This window comes from Eutrema salsugineum, unplaced genomic scaffold (assembly GCF_000478725.1).
Source record: "Eutrema salsugineum unplaced genomic scaffold, Eutsalg1_0 scaffold_15, whole genome shotgun sequence".
Lineage (NCBI taxonomy): Eukaryota > Viridiplantae > Streptophyta > Magnoliopsida > Brassicales > Brassicaceae > Eutrema > Eutrema salsugineum.
In genome coordinates this window covers 2,333,523-2,353,127 of record NW_006256867.1, presented here as the reverse complement: position 1 = coordinate 2,353,127, position 19,605 = coordinate 2,333,523, and the positions used below count along the sequence as shown (strand labels likewise).

The window sequence follows — 19,605 nt, the reverse complement described above, 5'->3', positions numbered from 1 at the left end:
GATATTTAGATGGAAGTATTAGAGAACTTTTTGGTATATTTTATTTTTCTTATTTGATTCAATTTGTCAAACTAACTATTTTGATATGCATAAAATTTCTCTTTCGTGGAAGAAGTTTTTTTTTATATGTGACTATTATCCTTTTATATCTTAAATATGGGTATAATAGCATTACCGATTGTACTATTTTGTAAATTTAACTTTTTTGTTTTAGTTTAGTTAAACTAACATTTTACAACAAAATCATTTAACCTTCGACTAACGAATGAGGTTAAAATCAGAATCTAATCGTGAAAGAATTACTCTATACCAAAATCTAAGTAATTAAATTAATACATAAATACCATTAGTTTGTTGAAACATTAAAACCATACCAGAATATTTTGATTTTGTGGGTTTTTATAAAAGAAAATGGCTAATCCTGAATTCGACCGTTTTACTTAAATTAAATCGATAATTAAACTTAAATTGAAAATCAGTTGGTTTGTTGAACTTAACGAAACAAAATCAGAATTCGTTTGGTCAAGTAAACCATTCGAAATCATTTAAAAAAATCTTGGTATATTCGAATTCATTTAAGAAAATTTTGGTATATTCAAAATCAGATTCTCGGTTTGATTTAAGTGTAACCGACATGGGATTTTTATGAAAGAGAATGTCTTATTCAGAATTCAACCGTTTTACCCAAACCGATAATTAAAACTTATATTGAAAACCAGTTGGTTAGTGATGCGAACTAGGGTTGAAGGGTCGCAGATGAAGTTTTAAATTTGTAAATCTTAGTGTCTGCAAGTGCACAGCAGTGCGTTGTAGTACTTAGGGTGTCGATCCACATGGAGAGTTGTCTTTTCTGCAAAAACCTCAAACTGGATTAGTAATCGAAGTCAAAGACTAATGGGGGTTTTTGTGGGATTTTGGTGTCACGATTTCTACTAAGCTAAACAAGAAATAAAACTAAAAGCAATATACGAGAACAACGGATGAAAAACGCGTTGGGTATTAGGGTTCATCTCTAGGGTTCATGATCTATGACACAAGGAATCTAGGTAAGGATTTTCTATGACTCTGAAACTAGGATAGACACTTATAAGATTATCCAACTCTCATCATCCTGATCATCTAATCACTTAAAATCGGCAATTAACTCTCGCTCTCATGCCGAAATAAGATCATGCATTTCAGATCGGAATCTAACTCGGCTTACATATCCTTCGTAGGTAGCTTTCGTCTCCTACGACAGTGACGTCCATAAGATCCAGTTCAGATAACCCAGATACAACAGTCTTGTGGCTCGGATTTAACCATGGATCGGACACTGATTATCTACTCCAGCGTACCGCCTTGAGTACAGGATGAATGGGAGAATCATATAAAATCAAAATCCTTTAACCTAAAAAACCTATATGTCATCAGTCATGGGGTCTCTTTTGATGGCCCTCTTACCCAACAAGGTAACTACTCATACATAGGTGAGCTTGACAACATTATCATTGGTTTTGAAATAGAAAAGCAGTAAAGTAAAAGATATTTCACAAACTGAATAGATAGATGAAAAGAAAGAACAAAGGTTTAACAGAAAAATCTCTATCTCCCTAATCTAAACATAAGAAACAAAAGTTGAGTGCCTCTCTAACAAGGGGAAAGGAGCACACACGAATTAGATATTCTAAAATACATATTTATAGATCTCCAAATCTTTCTGGTCGTTATTAGATTTTTCTTTGAAGAGAAAATGAATTGGACTTGAAAACGGGCCATTGGAACAAAAATGGCTTGTCACAGAATAGTCTCTCCAGGGCTGTGAATGATGGTTCACCGCGGTTGGAGGACTCTGAGGAGCGGCCAGGAGGGTCTCTACCGCGGTCACGAGCTCCTGGACCGCGTTGGTTGGCTTGTGATGTCCAAACTTTATTCCTTCTCTTTCTTCTTTCGCGAGACTACATAACATGTCTTCAGTAAATTGGGTATAACCTAGGATCCAACCGTTGGATTGCATCAAATCCAATTTTATTAGAAAGCTGGTTGTCTCCTATATATTGTGTCCAAATTTGAGCTTGATCAGATGATGAGAAAGTCTTAATCGGATGTAAAATTTCTGACGGTCCGAAATTGGCCAAAAGTGAATTTTTCTTCAATTTGCATTGTTTTTGCTAAGTAACCTGAAAAGAGTATTGAAACTACAAATATAGGAAAACCATGACAAAATCACTTGAAAATAGACCTTTGAAATATCATAAGAAAACACTAGTGAAAATAGGTATAAATACGGTGTTATCGGTAAGTTGTAATTAACGAAACAAAATCAGAATTCGTTTGGTCAGGTAAACCATTCGAAATCATTTTAAAAAATATTGGTATATTCAAAATCGGATTTTTTGTTCGATTTAAGTGAAAAATAATTAAAACTCATACTGAAAATTAGTTGGTTAGTTGTATTTTGAATTTGTGGGGTTTATATCAAAGAAAATGGCTAATCCAGAATTTGACTGTTTTACTTAAATCAAATCAATAATTAAACTTATATTAAAAACTAGTTGGTTAGGTGAAATTAATGAAACAAAATCAGAATTCGTTTGGTCAAGTAAACCATTCGAAATCATTTTAAAAATTTTTGGTACATTCGAAATCAGATTCTCGGTTTGATTTAAGTGAAACCGACATAGGGTTTTTACCAAAGAAAATGTCTTATTTCGAATTCGACCGTTTTACCCAAATCAAACCCATAATTAAAACTTATCAAAACAAAATCAGAATTCATTTGGTCAGGTAAACCATTCAAAATCATTTTAAAATTTTTGGTATATTCGAATTTGGATTCTCGGTTAATTTAAGTGAAACCGACATGGGGTTTTATCAAGATAAATGTCTTATTCTGAATTCAACTGTTTTACCCAAATCAAACCGATAATTAAAACTTATATTGAAAATCAGTTGGTTAGTTGTAATTAACGAAACAAAATCAGAATTTGTTTGGTCAGGTAAACCATTCGAAATCATTTTAAAAAATATTGATATATTCGAAATCAGATTCTCGGTTTGATTTTAGTGCAAATTTTTGGTTTGATTTAAATGAAAATAATTAAAACTTATATTGAAAATCAGTTGGTTAGTATTAATTAACGAAACAAAATCAGAATTCATTTGGTCAGGTAAACCATTCGAAATCATTTTAAAAAATATCGGTATATTCAAAATGGGATTCTCGATTTGATTTAACTGAAAATTCTTGGTTTGATTTAAGTGAAAATTCTTGGTTTGATTTAAGTGAAAACGACATGTAAGCAAATTAGACTAAGTTAGACGAATAATAATAAGACACATCATTATTTTTTCCGAGAATCCATGTGAGCGCGACACATCAGATTAAGACTTCACATATAATATAATGATGTAAGCAAAGATGTTTCCGTGCTATGCCCGTTAGCATATATAAGAAAAAAATCAGAAAAAAGTAGGGAAAAGATAAATCAACACTTAACTAAAATATAAAATCCAAAACATGAGGTAAAAATAGGAAAACCAAGCTACATCATCAAATCACATCATTATTCCATAATTAAAGATTGTTATTATTGGTAGATTAGAAATAATACCAAAATAGGGAAAAAACAACATTTAACTAGAATATAAAATCCAAAACATAAGGTAAAACATAGGAAAAGCATAAAGGAAGATAGATGTAGTCGAACTACAACATCAAATCTCATCATCGTCTATAACTAAATATGGAATATTAAGAACAATGAATGCTTCTTCTAAGTAATCCCAGTAGAGCTTCAGAGTTTCGCCTTCGTTGAGATCCATTGAATGCTTCATAGTACCCCAACCAACCCCGAAATAAAATTTATTATTGCCAATACATCTCAGAGTAACTGTGTACTCATCGCCTCTATAGTTAGTGTTGGGATCTGCTTCAGCTGTGTTGAGAACTTTCACTTCGATACCGTTTTGCAAAGTCTCTTGTGTAACGCCTTTCATCTTCCTGAGAACAGACATTACTTGTTTTTTCGGTAGTTTCACATTACCATCAAGATCACTCTTTGATAGCTTTTTTGATATGATCATAGCCGGGTCTATTCTATACTCACAATAATAATTCATCTTGCTAGTTTTTTTTAACCGAAGATGGTTTGGAAAGTAGAAGAATGCTTGTAAAATTATTTGCCTTCTTATGTATATATATATATATATATATATATATATATATATATATGAGGCCTACCCTAAGAAGAAAGAAAAAACATACAAAAAAAGAGGTAAATCGGAGAAAATTAGAACTATTTCATTAACATTATCGAAATTGTCTAAATCTCTATTTTTTCTTTAATACTCCCAAAATTGAAATGGGAAGAATATCATTTACTTTTTTTTAACAACTAGCAAAATTAAAACAAAATCAGAGACAATTAGAAATCTTCCATTAACATTATAGGAATTGTCATGTTCTAACAAAAAAAAAAACTAATAGTTAAAGTCTAAATTTGTAGTTTTTGTTTAGTTCCTGAAATTTAAATAGAAAGAACAGTATTTAACTTGGGAAGGAAGCTTGCTTTCAGTAATAACTAGATAAGTACCTACGCAAATTCGTAGATTTTTTTTAAATGATGTTTGAAATTTAATTTCAGTTTAGATTTTTTTAATTATTTTTGGACGATAATATAAATGTAGAAAATATTAAAAATGATTCGTAACAAATAGTTCTTCAAACATAAATTTTTTTAAAAAAAAATCCTATGTTATTAAATTAGTTATTTGTAAATAAACTTTCAAATCTTCTATTATTAAAAATATTTTTTAGTAGTGAATTACACTTTTTTACACATTAGTACAGAAAATGACATAGGCATTGTTCCATTTGTTCCATCTTTAAGAAATTGTCTAAAACATTGAGACATTGAATGGTTGTATAATCCATTCCAGCTCAGACGAAAGTCGGATTTGTCTACTTCTTTTTTACCAATAGCATTTTTGTATGATTTACTTCGAACGAATTTCAAACCAGCTTCGGACAAAAACAACATGTTAGCACACAATGAACAGTAGATGTGTACCAAATTATCACTTTTCATCCAATTTTTTCAGTCCACTCCAAAACCGAAGTGTACCATATGTAGTATACACCTTAGCGTACCAAAATATTAGTTTATTAGTTCGATGCAGAGTGGACTGAACAACCATTTAAAGCTTTATAATTGGTTTTGTATGGTAACTATGGAAGGAACGAAATTGACAAAAGGCAAGGTTTTGCTTTCATGTTTAACCAATCTACTCGGGTTTCTCAAAAGAGTAAGCTTAAGAATTCTATCTGGGATTCATAATGGAAGAAGACAAATATTGTCCCAAGAAAAAGATGTAAAACATGAAAAATGCAGTTTTTAGCGGATAAAGATAATGGACAAAAAGGTCAATGATATTCAAAACTCAACTCACCTGAAACGTGTAACCTAACCATAGATGAAGCGTCGAAAACTTCTATGGAAACATATTTCATCACAGGACAAACATCTCTTGATAAATCAATACATTTTCTATGAGTGAATCTAGCCACTAACAAAAGTCGTTTCTGAATTTTAAAAGACTACAGGTTAGAAAAAAAATAGACTATTTTACCATCTAAAATTTCAAACTCTTGACCTCTTAAATATATATATATATTTTTTTTTTTTTAGAAGAAGAAGAAGAAAAAAAATCTACATATGAAAACCTATACTTTTTACTTTTGGTAAGCTTTTTTTTAGTGGACTGAGAAAATTATTGTAATATTTTGGTACGTTTTATTCATTATGTTCTTGCATTTTATAATTTTATAACTGATCCAATTTTGGTACGTTTTATTCATGGATGTAGAATTTTATAATTTTAGAAGTGAGAAACCTATAATAATATAATATATAGTTTAAGTTGACAGCTCATAATATATTGCAGTTGACAACTATGTCCATAACGACAGAACTAATTCTACATCCATTACGAACAGACTTCCTTAGGGTTAATAAAGCATGAAACTTCTTTTCGACCAAAAAAACATGAAACTTTGAACAATATAATATACGCCTGAACAGTGAATATATAATAATAAAACGATGATATTAGCGCATCCAATAGATTGTATGTTCTTTCTTAGATTGCAAAGGTGAAGTGTCAAAGGCTTATAGCACCGGATAATTCATACACATATTCACTGACACTTTAATAGTGTACGTTATAAATTTTATTTATTGTTAAGCTTAATTCATATTTCATAGTATATATCGTAAATCCAGATTGTGTTCTACAATCAAAGAGAGAACACACAATAAATATTCATTTTTCTTTAAGTAACACCGACTGTATATGTTTCAAATGAAGTAACAAAAAAAAAATTATAGTAAAAAATGAATTGAGATTACAATAAAAAAAAAAGTAAACGAAATTTTTTTTTTTACCCTTTCCTTTTAACTTATAACAATACTCTAATTACACTTAACAAGCAGAGCCAGCTTCCACCAGCTTGTTTAGTTTCTTGTTTCTCAATCTCTCCTCATAAACTTCACTTCCTTGCATCTCTTTCTCATACCTAAATCATATAAGTATTCTATTAACGTTAAGAAGAAATTTTACACGTTAACTTTATTTCTAACTCCAGGTATATATATATATATATATCTTGAAAATAAAATAAAAGCGAAAATGGTATTAATAGTGTTTACCTTGCTGGCATAGGTATTAAAGGAGATAGAATTTCCACAAACTTGAGAGCTGCTTCTTCGGTATTCACAATTTGGTTGAAACAAAAGTATCTACCACAAGCTGAACTATCTTCAAATGCTCGAATGTGAACATCTGCTACAAACTCGACGTCTACGTACGCTAATACTCCACTCTCATACATCTGCGCAGCTCCTGCAATTGCATTTCCATGACAATTCAATCATTACTCATATACACATATATATTGAGTGAGTGAATGTGTTGTATATACCTTTGAGGTAAGACATTATGGGTCTAGAATTGTACTGAGCCACTGAGGGTCCAACGATGAGTCCCGGGTTGACCGAGACCATGTTGACCATACGGTCCATGGCTAGTGCCCAAGCCGCCTTCTCGGATTGTGTCTTCGCCATAGCATGCCATAGCTGCATAGGCAAACGCACGTGTTTAAAAAAAAAGGATATGAGCGGATCGACTAATTGGCTTAGTTAAAAATCCATGGAACAAAGGTAGTTAGAAAGTTAAGTACTATTTTAAACTATGTTCTAAGTTAGTTAAACTATATTAAACTTCTACATAATATAGAAGTTTGACCTCTTTAATATTTCTTAAGGTAGTCTTAGATTGAATTGAATCTGGACCTTATTCTAGTCATCACATGACGAACGAGAATACACTTCATAACGACCCAAATTTGAATTTATTGTTAAGCAAAAAGTATTGTATTTGGTTTTATTTTTGTTTTACCAAAAATAGAGTTTTATATTTCATTGTATATTTTGAAACTAAAACTCAAGTTTATGAGAGAGAGAAACATATTTAACCTTTTATTATATAGCACACTAAAAAAATATAGAATTTTTTCTTAGTATAGAATTTAACCTTTTTGTAAATCAGATGGAATATGAGATTGAAAAATACATCAAATAATTGGTGATTCCAACTCAAAATTATCATGTATTTATAAATCGTGGGTTCTATTTAGTTCAGTCATTAAATTTCTCAACCAATTTATGAACTTTTCAAATTAACCGAACTAAACCAATAAAAAAGAGTTGGATAAAAAGACCTTCTTTTTGACACAGAAGTCTAGATCACTCCAACACTTCTCATCAACATCTTTCTGAGTTCTAATGTCATCACTCCAAATCGCAGCTGTTAACGAAGAAGAGAACACAATCTTCTCTATAGTCTCTGTTCTTGCACATGCCTCCACCACATTAATCGCTCCTCTCACCTCCAAATCCACTTCCTTCTCCTGAACAATCACATCATTTCGTAACAAAATCCTCAAATCATACACAAAACAGAGAGATTTTTTCAAAAAAAAAGTGTAGAGAGTGATGATTAACATTTGAGAAAACTCACATCGTACCCTTCAGGATTGTCCAAGCAACAAAACACAGCGTTACAATTGTTGAGAGAAACAAGGATGCTTTGGTAATCTAACACATCCACATCGTAAACCACTAATCTCTCTTCTGTAGCTTGCATGTTCCTGATTATCTCCTCAAGCATACTCTCCCCTATTACCAAAATCACCATTTCATTAGAATCTAAACAGAGAGAGAAGAACCCTTTGCTACGAAATTCTGAGTCAATGGGAAAAATTTAATCTTTGATTGTACCCAGAAATCAAATCAATTGGAAAGAAAAAAAAAAACTCTCTTTTAACTCGAATTAATGAAGAAAACTAGAAAAAAGCTAAAACTTTATTGTACCCTTAACAGAGTTGGGAGAGAATAACGAACGCTTGGCCTCGAATTCTTGCAATCAAATGAAAAAAGAAAAGAGAGAAATTTTTTGATTGAACTCATTGGAGAATAAGAGTAGAGTTACCGTTTTTACGGATGGCTGCATGAACAGAGTAGCCTTTGGCGAGCAATCTCTTGAGAATCCAGAAACCCACATAAGTGGAAGCATCAAGAACACAGCAACAAGACGTGGGCTTGTCTTGATTCGTCATCGTCTCTTTCTTCTTCTGATTGAGAAATTTGAGGTTTTGGTTATTAAATTTTTCTATATGGAGAATGAGATGATTGAAATCTGTTCTTATAGATGAAGAGAGACGTGTGGGAAAGAGAGGTATAGATGGAGAACGGAAGTAGTAATAAATAGGAGAAAGGTGGGTGAACTATTTCATGTTGCACGCTCCCAACTAACTCATCTTCACAAGTTTTTATTTTATTTACTATGGCTTGTGTGTTTCGTACATACAGTATATCGGTAATTCATAAAATGGTGGAAAAAACAGAATAAATGGTTGAAAGGAATGCGATTCATTATAGTGGACCAACTTTTTTTAATTTAACATTTAGTACATTATTTTCTTATATACGCAGAATATACCAATTGCCCTTTTTCTCATTTTTCTTCATTGCTTAACCGTTTATTTAATTACGATATAGCACAAATTTGAAACCAAAAAACAGTCATACAATAAACTTTACTTACAAATCGAAAAAAACGTTGTGTTGTATTGTTCTGTGTACGAAACAATATTTAAAATGGTAACAGAAAATTAGTTAATGTGTTATTATAGATTTTTTCTATTTTAAACTATTTTTCTAAAGTAATGTTTTATATAATTTATGATAACTTGGTCATCCAAACCCCATAAGTCATGTGTTTTCTCGAATATTTAACATGTTAATATTTTTTGAATCTCGTGTGTTTACTCCAAAACATAGTTATATATCAAATTCAAGAATCTTTTTAAATTAAAATAATTCAATAATTTTTTAATCTTTCAATGTTCACAAGTTTGTTAGACGCTAATTTACCAAAACCTAACTGGCTAGCGCCTAGGCCTAGCAACCTTACAGTAAGAAAGTTTCTTGTGCTGTACGTATTATTGTTTTTTTTTTTTAATTTTCTGATCCTTTAGGGTCATTCTTTGGAATTAATTCCACCCAATATGTTAAATTAGATAATAATTAAAAATGAGCTTATGAGCATCGGTGGCTAAAGATAGTTCTTCTATGGGATGATCACAAATCAAGCTACTCACATACTCAATAATCATCAAAAAGACTAACACTTTCAAGAAAAAAAATATACATGTTTTTTTCTGAGAAGAAATAAGACAAGATGAACAATTAAGCAAGATGAATACAAGACTCATAAGAAAACTCTTCCAAGTGAACAAGATAAATTATGCCAAAAGTACTCAAGGCATGCAAGTATGCAACATCCACATTCAAGACACACATCACTTCTTCAAGACTACTCAAGACACGTCGTCAAAAGTTTTCATGCAAGACTAAAGAGTCATCAATTATTTTGTATTAATATAAACTAGGTGGTGAATTTTTTTTTTTTAACAGAATTTTTGGTGAATGATTAGGAACGAGTTTTGGTATATCACTTGTAAAATACCACGTACATCTAGTGAATCAGCTTCCATATCGGTGGCTTATACGGCATGCACGCGGACCCAAAATATATATTCAAATATTAATTTTTGGTATGAATGTTAAGTTTTATACTATTTTTGACTTTTTACAGAATTACAAGACAATACAAAAGAATAAAACTACTATAGTAAGAAAAACAACTACAAAAGAAGAACCCACAAACAGATGAACCATAGCGCATACCAACACAAATGGAAGTTGGAACTTAGAAGAGAGGTAGGTTCGTATGTGGCAGAAAGTTAGGCCAATAAATGTACAAGTCAAGAAAGCTGGCATTTTTTTTATCATCTCATAAATTATACTGATATTTTTAATTTGGAATTATATTATAACAAACATAAATATATATTTAGATTTTAAAAATAAATGAAATCAAAATGAAGTTTGCAAAACTGGCTCTAAAATGATTTAATTTTCTAAAACTTATACACATACTTATATATATATATCATATTATTCATTTTTTGTAACTGATTTGCGGTTTCCCTTGAAGCACTAACTTGAAGTCAGGATTTTATTGTAAAGTCGAGTAAGTGATAGAGCTTAAGTTAGTAGGAGTAGTATTTATATATTTATTGATAAAAAAAACAAAAAGAAAATGAAAACTAAGGTCTAAAGCGCACAAAAGTTGACAAAAAAAAAGCGCCAAAAAAAAAAGCAAAAGGTAATTTGATACTTGACAACAAAGTCGCTGGAGGTTAGTAGGTAGCGATTGTGGTGGGAAGATGATTTACGATGACATTATGAATAAGCTTCTGAATACTGACACTTGTCCAAGAACTAATATTAGATATAAACATTCAAAATAAATTTATTCTGTGCGAAAGAAATTGACACGATCAAATCTACTATATGGTTATTGTCGACAAGTTTAGCACGTTTAGGTGATTAATGAAATAAATTATTACATAGCACCAGGGACTGAAAGAAGAAAGATCAAAACCTTTTTTGTGGATGTGATTCCAAGTCCCGTATTTGCTAATCTTTATTGTGTATATACTTTCTCATTTCTTCTGTCTTGTTTTCTTGTTTATGTTTTAAATTGTTTGTCTTAGCTCTTGTTTAGTGTTTGTCTTTACTTAGCTTCAAAAAAAAAAAAAAAACAGTAAACCCAATTGATTTAGGATAATTTGGATCTCACATTTCTAGTGAAATTATTTTTTGGCCTAATATTGGTACAAGGATGTATTTTAAACCGTGCATTTGCAGATATTGTTTTGATATAAAACTCTAGTAATAAAGTTGCTCTTGATCTAGTGGCGCTTCCTAAGACTTTCAGTTCAAGTTCACTTGGAAAGGATTTAGCGATTCAAGCGTAGCCAGACGGGTAGATATATGGATCTGGTCCAAAATATAAGCTTCATAGTTCTGGAGATTGGATTAGAAGGAGTTTTGGCGCGGAAAGCTGCAAATCGACGTGGACTTGGAAGGATAGTAAAGCTGAGCTGGCGAGAGCTGATTGGTACAAGGCGAATGATTACTTGCACATCAAGGATATTATTTAAAGGAGATATTGGGAAGATTTTGGAGATCCCAACTAAGGAAAGCAGATATACACGGCTCAGCAAGAGATGTGGTATATATGCGTGGCTACCTCTCAGTTGGAGGGTTAGCCGTTTTGAGAGAAATTGTATCATCACAAGAAACTGAGCGAAGAGCGAGTTTGGGGTTCTGGTGAGTGATTAGATTTAGGGTTACACAACTGTCGTTGTGTTGGGTAGTTAGGAATTGGTCAGTGTCATTTTGCTGAGAGCAAAGTTGTATAATTCGGATTAGATAAGTCTGTAGAGATTATCTAAGTGATTCCTAATAAAGAGTAAAGGTTCTTGCATTCGGTTGGTATTGCTTGCATATCCATTCTACTGATTGTACATTTGGTATCAGAGCGAGTTCACCTACATAGATTGAGAACCTATTAACAGGTGTAGGTCCTGAGGACAGGATGGATACGGCAAAACTCATCGCGGTGCAGAAACCGCTGCGACTGGATGCAGAGAATTTTGGTCACTGGAAAACTCGAATGAGACATGTCATCCGAGGAATAGATGAAGATGCCTGGACGGCTGTGGAAGAAGGATGGACTGCTCCGGTTGTGGCAACAGTTGATGATGCTGGTGTAACAAAAAACACACCTAAACCAAAAAACACATGGACTGATGTTGAGAAAAATACCTCCAAGTTCAACTCAAAGGCCATAAATGCAATCTTCGAAGCAGTTGATTTGGATGAGTTCAGCTTGATTCAGGGATGCTCTTCCGCGAAACAAGCATGGGACACGCTGGTTAATCATTTCGAAGGAGATACCAGTGTGAAAAGAACAAGAATTGATCATCTTGCGTCTCAATTCAAAAATCTCAAAACGGAGAAGGATGAGTCCATTACCAGTTTTACTACCAAGATCAGCACACTAGCGAATGAGGCACTGGTGCTTGGAAAGAAGTATAAGGATAAGAAGCTTGTCAAAAAGCTTCTCAGGTGTTTGCCTCCTAAGTATGCTGCCCAAAAGACTGTGGTGAAGTACTCTATGGATTCTGATGATATGAAGTTCAATACTCTAGTAGGTATGCTCAAGGCCGAAGAGTTGGAAGCTAATGCTGATGGAAAAGCAAAGCAGAAGGACCTGGCATTCACTGCGTCTACAGAAAGTGAACGAGTGAATCAAGTCGAAGAGCAACTAGGACTGTTAGCAAGGAATTTCAACAAAATGCTGAAGAGAGTTGAAAAAGGTCAGAACAAGTCCTCCAAGTTTCAGAAAATGACTCCGACCGTGGAAACTCACGCAACTATCGAGCTGAAGGAGATAGAAGTATGCGAAAGAAGGATCTTCAGTGTCATGAATGTGAAGGCTATGGTCATTTCAGAAACGAGTATCCTTTGACTAAAAGAAAGGAACTTAAGTGCACAGAGTGTAAAGGAATAGGCCACACTAGGGTGGAATGTCCAAATAACTCGAAGTCTAGGGAAAGATCTCTTATGGCTCTTGGTGATTCTGAATCTGGAAGTGATGAAGATGATGAAGAGGAAAACCTGATGTTGAATTTTGTTGTCTTCATGGCAGACGAACAGAAGTCAGAAATGCAGGAATCACAGTCAAAAGGTGGTACAGATAGTGAGGATGAGGAGGATGACTTTGATGCTAAAGCAAAGTACAGAAAGCTCTATGAGAACTGGGTTCAACTGAGTCAAGAGAACCTGCAACTGACAAAAGATAAAGCCATGATGAAGGCACAGATAAACATTCTGGAAATGGAGAAGGATCCAGTTGAAGATGTTCTTGAGAAGCTTGAGAATCTCAAAGATGAGAAAATCTCCCTGGATGCATTAGAAGCTGAAAAGAAGAAGAACCAAGAGTTGGAGAAGAAGCTCAACAATCTTCGTGAAGTTTGCTCACAGGAAAAAGAACAACGGATAAATCTTCAGTCTCAGCTATCTGATAATCACAAGAAGATTAGGATGTTGAACACAGGAGCAGAAAATCTGGATCAAATCCTTTCAATGGGATTACCTCCCAAGAAAAACTGGGGACTTGGGTATGTAGGAGCAAGTGCAGAGAAGTCTATCTCGCTGGGCAATATGTCAAATTTTGTTCATGGAGGAACTTCAAGGAGTGAATTTGTTCAACCTCAACCGTGAGTTACACCAAAGGATAACAGCAGAACTGAGGAGTTAGGTGACTACAGCATGAGGAAAAGTGTGAAACGCCTGCCAGTGAACTATGACAGAAAGTGGAAACAGGGGGCAACTCAGGCTATGCCAGTTAGATCGGGATGCTTTTTTTGCAAGAAAGCTGGACACAAGAAGCAAAACTGCTACAAACTCAAGTCAAAAATCAGGAGTGCTTGGAACAAAAACAAGTGTTATCTGGAACCCAAAGCCTTCGGCAGAATGTGGATAGCCAAGAGAGATCTTTATGATATCCCAAGTGAAGAAGAGGATTCTCTAGAGTTAATCTGTCATCTCGAACATATGCAGTTTGAGGAACCTGAAGTGATTGCCAATGTAGCTTACACCTCATCAAAAGGATAAGCTGGAGACTCGTGGTACTTTGACAGTGGATGCTCTTGTCATATGACTGGACAGCATGATCTTTTCACCAAAGTTAATGAAATCAAAGGTGGAAAAGTCACTTTTGTAGATGGTGGACAAAAAAAGATTCGAGGTGTTGGAAATCTTGAAAGAGACGATCAACCACAACTACTCAATGTGTACTATGTTCAAGGGTTGAAGGCCAGTCTGATAAGTGTTAGTCAGCTATGTGATGAAGGTCTCAAGGTAATATTTACCCGGGTTGACTGTCAAGCTGTTGATGAGAACAGAAATATTGTTCTATTTGGTATTCGCTCGGGCAATAACTGCTATATGTGGAGCCCGTCAGATCCGTGTCTGTCTGCAAAGGAATCACAACTTGATATGTGGCACAAAAGACTGGGACACATGAATGTGCATGGGCTGAGTCGCTTGGTCAAAGCTGAAACAGTTCGTGGTATTCCAAACCTAGAAGCACCGAGTGATACTGTGTGTGAGGCATGTAACAAAGGTAAACAGATTAAGGTGCAGCACAAAGCCCTGGCAGAAATAAGATCATCTAAGATACTGGAACTTGTGCACAGGGATCTTATGGGGCCAGTCTAAACCGAAAGTATTGGAGGAAGGAGGTACATCTTTGTTCTTGTTGATGACTTTTCGAGATACACTTGGGTGAGATTTCTCCGAGAAAAATCAGAAACTGCAGAAAGCTTCAGGATTCTAGCACTCCAATTAAAGAATGAAAAGGGTGGCATCATTCAGATCAGGAGCGATCATGAGGGTGAATTTCAGAATGATCTTTTTGAAAGATTCTGCAACAGTCAAGGAATAAGGCATCAGTACTCTGCTCCCAGAACTCCACAACAGAATGGTGTGGTGGAAAGAAAAAATCGAACCGTGCAGGAAACGGCCAGAGCGATGATGCATGGTAACAATGTGGCTATAAGATTCTAGGCTGAAGCAGTAAGCACAGCGTGTTACATCATCAATCGGGTCTATGTCAAACCAGGAACAAAGACAACACCATACAAAATATGGAATGGCAGAACTCCAAATATGAGCTACTTTCATATCTTTGGGTGTGTGTGTTACATTCTCAATGACAAAGATAACCTGGGCAAATTCAATTCAAGAAGTGATGTTGGAATGTTTCTTGGGTATTCCTCACACAGCAGGGCATATCGAGTGTACAACCAGAGAACCAAGATGGTTGGCAATGCGATTAACGTTGTTTTTGATAACAAGAACGGTTATAGTCTTGAGGAAAGTTTGATAGAGACAACACCTGCGTTTGAAAATCATCAGGAACCCATCTGTTAGCCTTGGATGATGTTACACATGAGGATAAAGTAGACAACGAGAGTGAAGATGATTCTGCAGGAATAGACCCTCCAGCCCAAGTCCACAGAAATAATTCTCTCTCTAATGTAATTGGCGATGTGAGAGATGGTAGAGTCACTCGGGGAAAAATATTGACTTCAAAGAACTGGTAAAGTTCGCATGCTTTATGTCATTCATCGAGCCAAATACTGTGTTAGAAGCCTTGGACAATGAATTTTGGGTTGCAGCATGTCATGAAGAGTTGGAAAAATTTGTTCGTCTTGATGTATGGGACCTTGTTCCACGGCCAGCAAATGTCAATTTTGTTGGCACTAAATGGATTTTCAAGAACAAAACTGATGGGGATGGCAATGTAATCAGAAACAAAGCCCGATTGGTTGCTCAAGGATAATCGCAAATCGAGGGGATTGACTTTGATAAGACATTTGCTTCGGTAGCTCGCTTGGAATCCATCAGACTCCTCTTTGGAATTGCCTGCAAGCTCAGAATCAAGTTGTTTCAGATGGATGTAAAAAGTGCCTTCCTGAATGGTGTGCTGCAGGAATAGGTGTATGTTTCACAACCTAAAGGGTTTGAAGATCCCCAGTTTCCTGATCATGTGTACAAGCTTAAGAGAGCTCTATATGGCCTGAAACAAGCTCCAAGGGCCTGGTACAAACGGTTAACTGAATTCTTAGTCAAAGCTCAGTATATTCGGGGAAGTGTTGACAAAACCTTATTCATCAAGAATGAAGGAGTGGATCTGTTAGTTGTGCAAATCTATGTTGATGACATAATTTTCGGTGGCATACATCAAAAATTGGTGGATAGATTTGTTGCAACCATGACAAGGGAGTTTCAGATGAGTATGGTGGGAGAACTGAACTACTTCCTTGGCTTGCAAGTGAAACAGTCGAGTGATGGGATCTTTGTGTCTCAAAGCACTTATGCTCGCAACCTTGTTAAAAGGTTTGAGATGGAGACCTGCAAAGTGTCGAAAACGCCAATGAGCACTACAAGCAAGCTCTGCAAAGATGAGGAAAGACAAAAAGTGAGTGAAAAATTGTATCGAGCCATGATTGGAAGTCTGCTGTATCTGACAGCTAGTCGTCCTGACTTGTGCTTAAGTGTTGGACTATGTGCTCGATATCAGGCCAATCCAAGACAGTCACACCTCACTGCGGTCAAACGTATTATCAAATACGTGAGAGGTACACTGGACTATGTAATTTTTTATTCTACTGAGACTAACACCAATCTTGTAGGTTATTGTGATGCGGACTGGGCAGGATGTTTGGACGATCGCAAAAGCACATCGGGTGGTTGCTTCTTTCTTGGGAACAACATGATCTCATGGCACAGTAAAAGCAGAACTGTGTGTCACTCTCCACAGCGGAGGCTGAGTACATAGCACTTGGGAGTTGCTGCACACAACTCTTGTGGATGAGACAAATGCTGGCAGATTATGGTATCCACAATGATCCATTTCTTGTCCATTGCGGTAATAAAAGTGCCATTGATCTCACAAAAAATCCAGTTCAGCATTCTCGTACCAATCATGTAGACATTAGACACCATTTTGTTAGGGACTTAGTTGAGGAAAAACTTGTCGTGATCAAACATGTTGCATCTGAGCACCAACTAGCTGACATTTTTACCAAACCTCTTGATCTCAATACTTTCTTGTATCTGAGAAAGGCGTTGGGAGTTTGTGAACTTTGATTGTGTGTAGGTGTGTTGAGGGGTGGTGGTTGCTGGTTCTGGAGTTCTATGTCCCCTCTAAAACCTCGTGTGTGCAAGTCTGTATCAGGGAAAATCATTGGTGCAAGTCAGTTCCTGGTGTATGGTGACACTATTCCTAGATGAATGTCACTCGGACTGGATTGGGAAGTCACACCATTTCATATCTGGATCTGATCACTGACACGATGGGATTAAGGAAGAGTTGAGACAAGCATCTAAGCAAAGTGAGATCAAAATCCCACCGGCCATAGTATGTGAGTTCATGGTGTTGTGTGAATGCTCCTCAGATGAGGGTAGGCAGCACAAATTTTTGGCAATGGGAAATGCAGAGATGTAAAGTGCTTCATACCGAGTACAATCAAGACAAACGAAACAAACAAAACAAAAAAAAAAAACAAGTTCTTCTTATGAATGTGTGAATGCTCCTCAGCTGAGAGTATGCAGCACAATGTCTTGGCGGTACATGGGGGGCATGCACGTCTCTGCATCGAACTCGGTGTGATGTCCTTATCGTCTGTAGAAGAAGTGGACACTTAGATGCAAGTCTCTTCGTTCTTCTTTGGACAATGGTGTGTGGTCATCACGTCACACTGACAGCACTAGTGAAAATCTCTGTTGCAGATCAACTGTGTGAAAGCACCTTGGCTAAGGGTTGGCTGCATTGTTGGGCACTCACGTTGCATTTTCTTGAAATCTTTTTCACTGGGGATAGTATGTCAATCTTACTCACCACCCTCGCTGCACACCTCAAGAGGTATTCATGTCTTGTAAATATTTTTGGTGCTCATATGTTCAGGTTGCAGATAATGCTCATGGGATCCTCGCTTAAGTCCCTCTAGGTCCGTCTATGTCTCTATACATGTTTATGTTATACCGAGTCTGTTCTGTGTTACTCTGTATGTGTTTTCATGAAATGTCGTGATGGGCTGTTGGGCCTAAGTTGGTTTTGAGATCTAACAATCCAGCCCGGTGTCCCTCTTGTTTCTAGTTTTTCCCGCTTTGCTATATATGCAGGGTGACGTTTTGTGTGCCAGCAAATCCTACCTGTGTGTGACGCAGACCCTCTCCAAGTCGAATCCTCCGCTGTGAAAAGTGTGAGGAAAAGTGTGAAACGCCTGCCAGTGAACTATGACAGAAAGTGGAAACAGGGGGCAACTCAGGCTATGCCAGTTAGATCGGGATGCTTTTTCTCCAAGAAAGCTGGACACAAGAAGCAAAACTGCTACAAACTCAAGTCAAAAATCAGGAGTGCTTGGAACAAAAACAAGTGTTATCTGGAACCCAAAGCCTTCGGCAGAATGTGGATAGCCAAGAGAGATCTTTATGATATCCCAAGTGAAGAAGAGGATTCTCCAGAGTTAATCTGTCATCTCGAACATATGCAGTTTGAGGAACCTGAAGTGATTGCCAATGTAGCTTACACCTCATCAAAAGGATAAGCTGGAGACTCGTGGTACTTTGACAGTGGATGCTCTTGTCATATGACTGGACAGCATGATCTTTTCACCAAAGTTAATGAAATCAAAGGTGGAAAAGTCACTTTTGTAGATGGTGGACAAAAAAAGATTCGAGGTGTTGGAAATCTTGAAAGAGACGATCAACCACAACTACTCAATGTGTACTATGTTCAAGGGTTGAAGGCCAGTCTGATAAGTGTTAGTCAGCTATGTGATGAAGGTCTCAAGGTAATATTTACCCGGGTTGACTGTCAAGCTGTTGATGAGAACAGAAATATTGTTCTATTTGGTATTCGCTCGGGCAATAACTGCTATATGTGGAGCCCGTCAGATCCGTGTCTGTCTGCAAAGGAATCACAACTTGATATGTGGCACAAAAGACTGGGACACATGAATGTGCATGGGCTGAGTCGCTTGGTCAAAGCTGAAACAGTTCGTGGTATTCCAAACCTAGAAGCACCGAGTGATACTGTGTGTGAGGCATGTAACAAAGGTAAACAGATTAAGGTGCAGCACAAAGCCCTGGCAGAAATAAGATCATCTAAGATACTGGAACTTGTACACATGGATCTTATGGGGCCAGTCTAAACCGAAAGTATTGGAGGAAGGAGGTACATCTTTGTTCTTGTTGATGACTTTTCGAGATACACTTGGGTGAGATTTCTCCGAGAAAAATCAGAAACTGCAGAAAGCTTCAGGATTCTAGCACTCCAATTAAAGAATGAAAAGGGTGGCATCATTCAGATCAGGAGCGATCATGAGGGTGAATTTCAGAATGATCTTTTTGAAAGATTCTGCAACAGTCAAGGAATAAGGCATCAGTACTCTGCTCCCAGAACTCCACAACAGAATGGTGTGGTGGAAAGAAAAATCGAACCGTGCAGGAAACGGCCAGAGCGATGATGCATGGTAACAATGTGGCTACAAGATTCTGGGCTGAAGCAGTAAGCACA

At 35.8% G+C, this 19,605-nt stretch overlaps 2 protein-coding genes across 2 annotated transcripts; both read right to left on the bottom strand.

The window, feature by feature from the left end:
• Positions 1-3,696: 3,696 nt before the first annotated feature.
• Positions 3,697-4,101, bottom strand: LOC18021941 (B3 domain-containing protein At1g43171). The gene has a single exon (XM_006404813.1). It carries the CDS (start codon positions 4,099-4,101, stop codon positions 3,697-3,699), a length of 405 nt encoding a protein of 134 aa, XP_006404876.1.
• Positions 4,102-6,345: 2,244 nt separating this feature from the next.
• On the bottom strand, positions 6,346-8,771 carry LOC18021940 (cinnamoyl-CoA reductase-like SNL6). Its single transcript, XM_006404812.2, has 6 exons — positions 8,530-8,771; positions 8,059-8,216; positions 7,760-7,948; positions 6,962-7,115; positions 6,690-6,882; positions 6,346-6,556 (listed from the first exon to the last, which is right to left on the bottom strand). The coding sequence occupies exons 1-6, from the start codon at positions 8,654-8,656 to the stop codon at positions 6,463-6,465; spliced, it is 915 nt and encodes a 304-aa protein (XP_006404875.1). The 5' UTR covers positions 8,657-8,771; the 3' UTR covers positions 6,346-6,462.
• Between the last annotated feature and the right edge of the window lie 10,834 nt (positions 8,772-19,605).